Source organism: Athene cunicularia (genome assembly GCF_003259725.1).
Source record: "Athene cunicularia isolate RWA chromosome 5 unlocalized genomic scaffold, athCun1 chr5_part1, whole genome shotgun sequence".
NCBI classification, from domain to species: Eukaryota; Metazoa; Chordata; class Aves; order Strigiformes; family Strigidae; genus Athene; species Athene cunicularia.
This window is the reverse complement of record NW_020799101.1, coordinates 8,762,072-8,772,598: the sequence shown is the minus strand read 5'-3', so window position 1 is coordinate 8,772,598 and position 10,527 is coordinate 8,762,072. Positions and strand designations below refer to the sequence as shown.

Below are 10,527 nucleotides of genomic sequence, written 5' to 3'. Positions count from 1 at the left end.
CCCCCCATTTACTTGATTTGTTTTATATATTCTTTTCCTAAAATACCCACCACTACTCACTGCTAGGGCGTGAGCTAGATGAGCATTTAGCCTGATCTGAAATCATTGTTCAGTGCTACGATGCTTGTGAGAGGCGAAGGGTCTGTCAATCCGCTATCTTGCTTTTTACAGTTTGAGAAGTTCAGTGGTTGGTCTCTGCTCCGAGCCTGTTTATCACTCAGTACAATGGGATCTTGCCTGCTGTGCTCTCAGGGGAGCATGGGAGAACATGTATACTGTTACTGCTACTAATAAAAAAAGGCTTAATTAAATTTTAATCTGTTAGTGTTATTGCCTTAAGGCGTTTTGCATGGCTTTTTAAATATCTTTCTTTCTTTCAGAGGAAAATTCCATTGATGTGTAGAGGAGTATACCACTAGAAAAGGTCATGTATCAGGATGTACCTGAATGACCTTTGCTGTGCTGGTGTTACAGCAGCAGTTGGTAGCACAAGGGTGAGATTGATTTCCGATAGATGAGACCTGACAGGCTTTAACTACTTGAGGCAAACAGTTACACACAGAGCACTTCATCCTGCAGCTCTTCCTCTTGTCTTACTGCTGTAGTTATGCCACCACTGTAAAGACCTACTTGAAATTACCCCCCAGAATAAAAAACTGGGGGAGAGAAAGGGGGGAATCTCTGAAGGGCAGGATCAGGTAAGCTCGGGGGGGCAGGTGTAATCAGTGTAATGAGGCTGTGGAGTGGGTGACTAGTGTGCTAGTGCATGCAGATGTCCTCAGATGACTTGGTGGGTTATTTATTCTCCTCTCCCTCGGCGTGCATAATTTCCACTGTCATAAACACGTGTTAGGCATGAGTGGAGAGGAGGAAAGGGGAAGAGGCTTTTTAGTATTTAATTTTGTAGTTACTTTTGCACATAGCCAGGCACAGTAAATACCCCATAGTTACAGACATCCAAATTTAACCACGGATGTGGAAACTCCCTTCACTGAACAATTGCTTGCCTGTTTTTATAGCAATATTTGGACATTTGAACCGTTCATGGTGGTTGTTGCTTTACCAGAGATTAGAGGCTTTTAAAAGTCTGGATCTCCTAAAGTGGTCTAGAGCTGCTTTGTTTTGTAAAATGCTCTCCACATGCAGAAGGAAAATATATATTCTGGAGGAAACTGGCTGGAATGCAGAACATGAGCAGGGAAAATGTAGGGAAAATGTCTATGTCAACTTTACATCCTCTGACATTAAAGGTGAGAGGCATGAGGGGCTGTTGCTTTGGCCACCCTGTCCACCAGCAGACTTCAGTGCTGCGTTGATGGTTTCTGCACACAACCTCTCCCCCAGCAGTGCTGGGAGCTGTTTAGCAGATGTGATGGGTGTGAGCTGAGGAGCTGCTGTCTTGGTGGTTGGGGAGACTGGTGGTTGGGAGGAAGGTGGGTTTGGTAGTGATATGTTCCACCATTTCAAAATCACTTGTGCCTTGTTGAAGGGTTGAACTAGCTTGCTCCATGGTGTGGTGTGTGGGATGGGTGAGCACCCAAGCTCTCTGAAAGAGAGATTTATTCTGTGGGATATGGCCGTATATGTAGATCCACCAGATCACGTGGTGGATGGTCTCTAGCAGCTATGCCTGGGCCCGAGGTGTGACTGAAGTGGTACTGTGCTCTCTCTCTCTTATTTTCACTTAAGACAGCATCAGGAAATGGGAAAAGCAGTGCCCAAAAGAGCTGTTTGTTGGTGAAAAGTAATCCAGGCCTTGCTGAAGTCAGTCTCCTGCTTAGTAACACTTAGATTTGTTATAGTGCAATGTGAGGTGAATGTAAGCATGGGTGAGGAAGATGTGCAGCATATGGAGAAAGTTAGCAGGGTAGTGCAGCCAAGTAGTGTGGGAAAATGTGAAATTTGAGGAATGTTTTAAATATGAATTGTGCTTTTAGAGGAAAAAAGGACAAAAAGCTTGTGGCATGTTTTAATGAAAAGTGGGTCTGTAAGACAGAAGTCGTCATGCTGTGTGAGATGTCGGTGGCTGGGGAATGGGAGATGGAGGCCAAGTATAGCTCAGAGGAGAAGGCTCAAGCCTGGCTGTGGATGTGATCCACCAGTGCAGGCAGCATGGAGACTTCCCCTACTGCCTGTGAAAAAGCGAGTGCCTGTCATTTTTTTGGTCTTCCAGAACCATTTCAAAACTGCAGTCTTTCTGAAGCCAGACAAACTACAGGGATACACAGCAGCATCCCACTCTGTGGCTTTGTGGGCTACCTTCAGGTGTCCCCTACTCCTGGTGCAGAGGATGGGTTTGCTCTTGGCTGTGTGTGGGCTTCTCAGTGCATGGGAGAGCACCAGGGAGGCAATTACCCCATGCTGATCCTTGAGAGGAAACCATAACAAAACCAGGAGCTACATGAGCTAAATTGGGAACATACTCTCAAACTCTGGTAAATGTGAGTGCATGAACTTAAAGGGCATCAGCATCAGCTGTTGGGCTTCTGATGGAGCAGCTGGTATGAAGCAAGATGGTAACCAAATTGCCTCTTTAGATGGTTTACTTATGTGCTCATCACCCACTCGCAAACCCTGCTCTTCCCTTTCCATGTCTTGGAAGTTCTCCTGTACACCAAGTCAGGATACTTTGCCAGTTGAGGTGTTTGGCCCTGATCCAGGAAAACACTAAGTTAAGTGTGTGCTTAAACCTAGATCAAGATGTTATCTTGAATTTAAAGGTGGGCAAATTCTATACTATATACTAATACTATAAGGATATTTTTAAAAAATTCTCTAAATTAGTTATTTAATTTTTAAGTCCTGTGAAGTTGCAGGAGTCTTGGGCTCACTGAAGCAACTTCTTTTGGGAAAGAAGCATGAACTGGTTGACCTCTCAAAGTTCTTCTCAGACATGTTTCCAACGGTTGATAATGAGGCTATTGAAACTGTGTGATGATGATTGAATGTTTGGAAGGGATATTAAACCTCCACACATCAGCTCTCACTTCTGGAGATCAAAATGACATCTTGTGTGTGGGAAAGAGGCAAATTAGCTCCTAGCTGCAGGGTTCCTCCATCTTGCTCTCATGTGTTTCTGGTTGTCCACTGACAGAGACAGGATGCTGAACTAGATGGACCAATGTCCTGATTCATTCTGGTAATTCTGTGGTCCCCTGAGTCCTGTTGACTTCAGTGAGAATTAAACACATGTTTAAGCACTTCCCTAGAAAGTCAGGCTTTTCTGTGCCAGTCTCTCTGCTCAGCTGCTTGAAGCTCTGCAGTGAAGGCGGGTTTCTGTTAAGTGCTTGGATCAGCCCTACCACATCCTTTCTAGTGTTTTATTGGGATAATACTAATTTATAGCGTGCACTTCCATTTTAAAAATAAATGCAAACTTTCTTAAAGTCAAGCCGTGCTCCATGTTGCAGTCATGCCGTTGGGTAAGAGGTTTCCATTAGTGCCTGTGGAGGAGATGCATACACAAATGACTGGGAGAACACAGCAAAATAAAAATAAACCTTGAGCTTTATGACCAGCTTTGCTTCTAAACCTGTGTGGCAAGAGTACTGAGAGGGTTACATTGTGTGGCTTGTGGCCCTTTGAAGTGGTTGGGTTCAGTAGTGACAAGATGGCTTCCCTTATCTCCACTCCTACAAAGAGGACTGGGAGATATGCCTGTGATGTGGGACTCTTACATTTCAAGCCTTGATCAGGTTGACAGCTTTTCCCCCCCCTTTTTCTTCCCCCAGTGGTTAATCAACAAAGCTAGTTGAAATTAAGGAAATGCTCTGCCTTCTTTTTATGGGTAAATGAAGTGGGATGGTAACAGCTGTGTTTGGGTACTGCTGCTGATCCACTGCTCTGGGATGATGAGATGGGTGGGGAGTTCACAGACCGCCTGTCCCTTCCTGTGTCATTATATCCGTGCAGACGGTTTGGCAATAGCTGTCATTTGTCTTGCATCCAGTCCATGCTCAAAACAAGAGTCCTAAGTACATACATCAGTGCACAGTCACCTCTAGCAAACTCCAGTGTGTGTCCCCAAAATGCATTTGTTAGCAGGGCCTTTACTTTGCAAAGCAACTGACTTGAAAACTGCAAATATAATTTCTTTCTTCCGAGCTGAGTGTGCCCCAGATGAGGCTTTGATCTGAGAAGCTCAGCTGAGTGACCTGGTCTGTGCAAGGATCCCAGAGACCAGCTGGCTGCGATTTGCAAGTCAGATGGCTGCTGCTGTATGGGAATGGCTTTCTTGATCTAGAGCTCAGTTCTGCCTTTTAGGAATGATTTGTGTGAACTGAACTTTGCTAGGAAATTGTTATATGGCTGAACTAAACTCAGGAAAAAAAAAAAAGAATTAAAGTTTGAGACAATTCAGATTTGAATGCCAATTCTAGGGTTCCTGCTTCATAGAACTTTAAAATATTATCTACCCTTTGAAAAACGAGCCCTTTAGAGAAAACCGAGTAGCACATAACCAAAAAACTGACAGTCCCTGGAAAATTAGGCTGTGCCTTTTTATCCAATACAGGAAACAAAATTGCTACAGGTGCGATACAGAAGTGTAGCATGAGAACACTGAAGGTGGATAAACACTATTCACTGAGCAAGGCAACTGCTTTGACTCAGCAAGTGGGCTGCTGGTCAGTTGGTTGTATGCATTCATGTTTTCAGGAGTTACTGCCCAAAAAGCTGTGAGTCGTAAAAACTCATTAGCCTTGAGATTCTGGTCTGTTTACAGCTTGTGAATTAATGGGTTAGTGACATGTCTCAACGTGGGAGAGGTGGAGATGATGGGAAGAGGCAGTTATTTCTAAATGAAGAATGTAATTTTGAGCTAAAGGGGCCTCTGCAAATTAACTTCTTTGCCTGTCCCAGATGCTGTTCTCTTTCCTGACCATGGTCTCATGACTTCTAAACTGAAAATGTAATTGTGGCATTTGAAACTGGTAAATTGAAAGCATTTTGTGCCATAGCAAAAGCAGGAGTAATAATTGCGCATGATAATGTTAATGTTTTGTTACTTTTTTTTTTTTTTTTTTCCTGCCCCCTGCACAGGGACCCTCCAGAGGGATCGAATTTTTAAGAACCTCACTCGGAAACGCCAGCGGGCAATGCGAAGGAGAGTGCATCAGGTGAACGGGCACAAATTCATGGCTACCTACCTGCGACAGCCTACATACTGCTCACACTGCAGGGAGTTCATCTGGTAAGAATGGCTCGGATGTGGTGGTGTGGAGCTGCCTGTCCCTTTGTGTTTTGAGGACTGACATGCCATCCCTGAACCTGAATCAGTCACCCAGCACTTTACCAAGGGCCACCGATGGGATTCCGCTTGGCTGTCGGATGTAGCAGGGTATATTTATGCTGCAAACTGGAGTCTACTGCAGAGAGGCCAGAGGTGGTGTGTATCTTGGATGCTGGAAAAAATCTGGGATGGTGTGGGGTGAGGCAATGTTCCTCACTTGTAAACACAGATGTTATTTCGGGGTGGGGGAAAAGTAACTCAGGCAATCTGAAGAAAGACCCCAGATATTAACTTGAGTGGAGCTTTGAGATTACAGTGAGAACAAACAGTTGCTTGAAAGACTAGACAAAATGCCTGAGAACAGAAAAGCCATCAGAGGTGTGAGGTGATACGCGTGGGGGAGTAGGCAGAGCAGAGAGAAAAACTTAGATATGTCTCAAAAGAGCATGAAGTGGGAGAGGTAATAACAGGGTGTGGGCTACTGGGATCAGTCTAATAAGTGTGGTGTGTGTTGTAATAAAACGAGGTATTTCAGAAACTAGAGTGAGGGGGAATATCGGGAATAACATGCATGTTGACAGCTTGCCCTGTAAGCTACGGCCCTTGCAGTGCTTTGTGCTTACACTCTCACACCCCTGTGCTGAGTTGCACCATTATTGCTGGGTAGTTTTGCCCCAGGGATCTGGTCATTTGGGATCCTTTTGCAAATTGGCTCTCTCCTCTGCAAACAATCTGCAAGAGGACTGGCTTTCTGATGTTAAATTATGTTCATATTTTGTTTTGGGCAGGGGCGTGTTTGGGAAGCAGGGATACCAGTGCCAAGGTAAGGTGCTCTGCTCCTGCGTGGTGTGTCTGTGGGATGTGTTGTTTTGGGAGTGCTTTCCTGTGCTGCTGGGACATCCTGTGGTGACAAGTTTCTCTGAAGCCACCGCTTCTCTTCCTCCTCAGCCAGCCAAAGCTGTGCATTTGAGCAGCCGTCAGGCTGACGGCTTGCTTGCATGCGTGTGGGAGCAACCACCTACATTCATACAGATACCTAGGGGTCCAGTTGCTGCGCTTCACCCTGTGCAGATCCACTGAATTGTTGAGTACATGCAACTCCCAGCTAGGCGTGAGGCATCCAGGTCCCTTCGGGACAGCGTTCAGCTGGTACTGGGACACAAAGTACCCTGCTGGAATGGCCATCCTCTTCCTTTCTCTCCCTGTGAAGTTAACAAAATGAAATTAGGGATGTGACTTCAAAGGGCAGCCTTGTGGGCTGGCGCAGCACTTTTGTCTGAATGTGTCTTTGTCTGAATAGCTGTGTAAATGAATGTGGTGCTTGTTTGCACTTAATTATTGTTCTGCCTTTCCCTTTTTCTGTGGTAAGATGACAGAATTACTGGCTTCGCAGGTGCGTGGTCATTCAGTATAGCCACCTAATACAGTCTGTTTCTTGTGCAATATAGTAGGGCACTGGTGTCCTCATATGAAAGGAAGCTGCATGTAAACCAAATGGATATCCTGCATAAAATTTCTGGGTGAAAGTGAATGTTACTGATAGCCCTTCATGAGCACAAGCTTAAGTCAGCAACAAACAGAATAGTGTGGGACCCTGCAATGTACCTGCAACTTGCAGTGTCCATTACAAAGAACTCCTTATGTAGGCAGTGGCTACAGCCCTTAGTGGTGTCCACTGTGCACACTGGGTTATGGAGTGGAAGAATCAGAGTTCATTCCGGCCAACCCAGCTTCAGACCTGGAGAAAGCCCAACCCTGCTTTAGGACTGATTATTCCCCTTGATGGGGACTCACTAATTAGCCCAGACACAGCACCGTTCTGCTGCATTTATCCAGCTTCCCGGACGCAGGCATTGCACTGGGCCTTAGTGACAAACTAACCTTGGCAGGACTCACTTGGATATCCAGCAGAAGAAGCACTCTGACACAGAGATGATTTTGGGTAGCTCAGACCTGTGTTTTCTAATGTTGTTTGTATATATGTTGTGCAAAATACTCTCCACTGGATAATTATTTCAACAACACTTCTTTTAGCTCATTTGAGAAGTTACACTGTTGTTTCTGTGTGCATCACACATATTTTATGTAGGTAGCTGTTTTCCAGGCTATATCAATGGTCCAGTGCAGAATTTCTGTTGCAATGGGTTGGAGATGCATCTCCAGATCTGTTAATGCATCTCCAGATCTGGAAGTCTCAAGCCACTGATTATTTTTCACGTCTTTACTGTGTCCTGATGATAAGGCTGAGCCTTAAAGAACCCAGCTGGTGGGTTGATTTGTTCAGTCTTTCAAGAACTCTTTTCAGCATGCCTTTTTTTATTTCCTAGTATGCACCTGTGTTGTACACAAGCGCTGCCATCATCTAATTGTTACAGCTTGCACGTGCCAAAACAATACTAAGAAGACCGATCTCAAGGTAAAGTCATGTTTTGGGTCTTCATAATTTGTGAATCTTCAGGGTTGACCGGGTTGCTGGGGTATGTCCTATAACAATTTATTCTGTTACATTTATTCGTGGATTTAAAAGTGAGAGTGTGATAAGGACATGTATAAAGGTCATGCAGTGTCATCTGGTTGTTCTGTTAATGCCAGTAACTGGTTGGACTAGCACATAGTTTAGGAAGGCAGGGTGTCTTCACTGAAAGTCATCAAGAAACAGTAAACCCACTGTTTTCCTTGGTAATTTTCTTGAGTGATTAACTATGTTGTCATCAAAATTTGGTGCCTGGTTCTTAATGTGGAATTCTCTGGCTTTAAAGTCAAACTACTGGTCTTTGTTATGCCTCTTTTTTTCTCTTCTGGTAACTTTAAAGTGCCCATTTAGTCATTGCTCCACACCTTAACTCTAAGAAATTATTTCTGTTGTAACAAATAACCCTTGCATAACTTGTGTTTCTGAAGGTTTTTTTTCTTGCTAGTTTTGGCTGTATTTGATGGGAGTAGCATCCCCACCTAAAACTGTCCTGTGCATTGCATGTCTCATTTCTATAACTGGAAATTGTTTAATAACTGTGCAAGGAAATTCAATTGAAATATTTTTAATTGGGATGTAGCTTTTTATGGTGTGCCATACAGAAACCTTCTTTCCAGTGCAGATAAACAATTGCCTTTGCTCATTATTTCTTGCCTCCCAACTGCTGAGCTAGACTTCTTAAAATGACCCTTTGCCAAACCAGATGAAAATAAGTTAAAGTGCTTAAGGCTAAAGTGCAAGTTAAATGGTGAGTCTCCTCACACCTCTTAGGATTGTGAAGGGTTTAGAACACCTCTAAGCTACTTTAAAAGAAGACAAAGGTGAGGAAGTACTGCTCAGTTTAAACTCATTGTTTCAGTGCACCCCTGACTTTTCTTTGTACAGTGGTGGGTTCCCCCTCAGTCTTCCAAGATCTGCATGTTGAGACATAAAATGGAAAGTAATGAAGAGGTTCAATGGGGATGGGTTTCTTCAGCCGATGTAACATTTTCTATGGTGTCTTTGAGGTCTGAATGATTCATGGTTGGAAAAGAACAAGGTTAAAAAGGGGATGAGAGCAAGTGATAAAGCAAAACCTGGGCCTGAAATGAAAGACTGCTAATAACAAGGAGGGTGAGAAGAGGAATGAGAATTTTAGGAGGAGCTGGCAAAAGCATTCTATATTAAATTTAGTAAAATCAACAGTTTGACCTAAAGTTACATCTTTACACATAGTATGCAAGTTAATAATTTGAAAACTGGTTAGTTGCAAAATGCTGACATAATTTATACGTGGCACTTTAGTGTGATAGGTTTGTGGTGAGGTAATCCACATTTGTAATTCTAACTTGGTTTTAAGAATTTAAAATTAGGTAGGCAGTCTTTTTTTAAAATCTGCTTTGTCAGGTAGTTCAGCCTGCCCATCAAGGAAACCAGAGCAGGCTTGCAGCAGGTGAGGTTGGTGACTCTGTTCACTTGCAGTAAAACCTCAGTGAGGTGACGGATTGGGACATTTTCTGATTGGAATTATTTTCATAGTTCTGTATTTAAATGCCTGTATGTAAATGAACATCAGCTTTTATAAATGTATAAGAATTTTAAATCTGTGCTTTTCTTTTGGTGCCTCAGGTGACCGAACAGAGGTTTGGAATCAACATTCCTCATAAGTTCAGCGTCCACAACTACAAAGTCCCGACTTTCTGTGACCACTGCGGTTCCTTGCTCTGGGGAATCATGCGACAGGGCCTACAGTGTAAAAGTGAGCAGCTTCTTACTGTAGCCTTTTCACAAAATACATACATTTTTAGACTCTTGATGCACTGTGTGGGCTTGATTTGTGCAACCCTCAAGAGAAAACCATGCAATGAATATTCATCTTTGCAAGAGTTAAAAAACCCACTGATCTATTTTTTAATCTCTGTCTTCCAGAGGACTCTCCCTTGCACTCTCAGCACAGCTTTGTTTAACTTCCATTATTGAAAATATTCTCGGGCATCTCTTCTTCCTGCATTCATTTTTCCCTTTACCTGAAGGTTTTTCCTTGGCTAATGAGATAAGGCAATGAAAAGGCATCCAGGGGGAAAAGAAGGTCATTGCTTTAGGCTGACTACCCTGTCTGTCATGCTGTTAATTGATGACAAAGCATGTCCTGGTGTTATGTTTTTGTTTCAGTGATCCAGACTGTAAAATCCTAGCAGTCTCCGTTTGCCTTCATCTTCCACAAGAGGGGGTGTGTGTGTCCATGAGTGAGAGCAAGAAAGATTTAGTTTCCCACTGAACAATATGTCTTTAAAATTAGATGCCTGCAAATGCAGGGGAAGTCTGTTGCAAATTCTGTGGCATTATAAATGCTAATTTTATCTGCAGGCATAGTTGCAATGGTATTTATATACATGTCAAATGTGCTAGTGAATAGCTTCAGGCAATATGACATCCTACTTGGAGAGTTTGGGATATTTTCCTGATTTTCAGGAGTTTATTCTCTTATGAGAGTCCTAATTTTGTTTGCTGAGATCAGTGCAAAAATCTCTTTAGTTTAAAGATGCAGAGTAGATACAGATGGGTATATTTCCTGAAGCAAAATTGCTAAATTATTTCTCAGCATTAAATCCCTCCAAGTTATTTTAATTGTTCCTTTGCTTTTACTTTCCGTCCTTACCATCACCCCTGTCAGTCTGTAAAATGAACGTCCACATCCGATGCCAAGCAAATGTTGCACCGAACTGTGGGGTGAACTCAGCAGAGCTTGCTAAAACCTTGGCATGCATGGGTCTGCAACCAGGAAGCATTTCCCCAAATTCGGTGAGTCTTTTTCTCTCTCTCTTCTCCCCCCCCTCCTCCCCCC

The 10,527-nt window shown here is 43.4% G+C and overlaps 1 protein-coding gene across 1 annotated transcript in view; it reads left to right on the top strand.

The window, feature by feature from the left end:
- Positions 1-10,527, top strand: part of PRKCH (protein kinase C eta) — a 120,475-nt gene that overhangs the window by 45,804 nt on the left and 64,144 nt on the right. Inside the window, exons 3-7 of the mRNA XM_026849361.1 lie at positions 5,041-5,191; positions 6,019-6,053; positions 7,558-7,646; positions 9,312-9,441; positions 10,357-10,484. Coding sequence (XP_026705162.1) covers positions 5,041-5,191; positions 6,019-6,053; positions 7,558-7,646; positions 9,312-9,441; positions 10,357-10,484 — 533 coding nt within the window. The remainder of the gene's footprint in view (positions 1-5,040; positions 5,192-6,018; positions 6,054-7,557; positions 7,647-9,311; positions 9,442-10,356; positions 10,485-10,527) is intronic.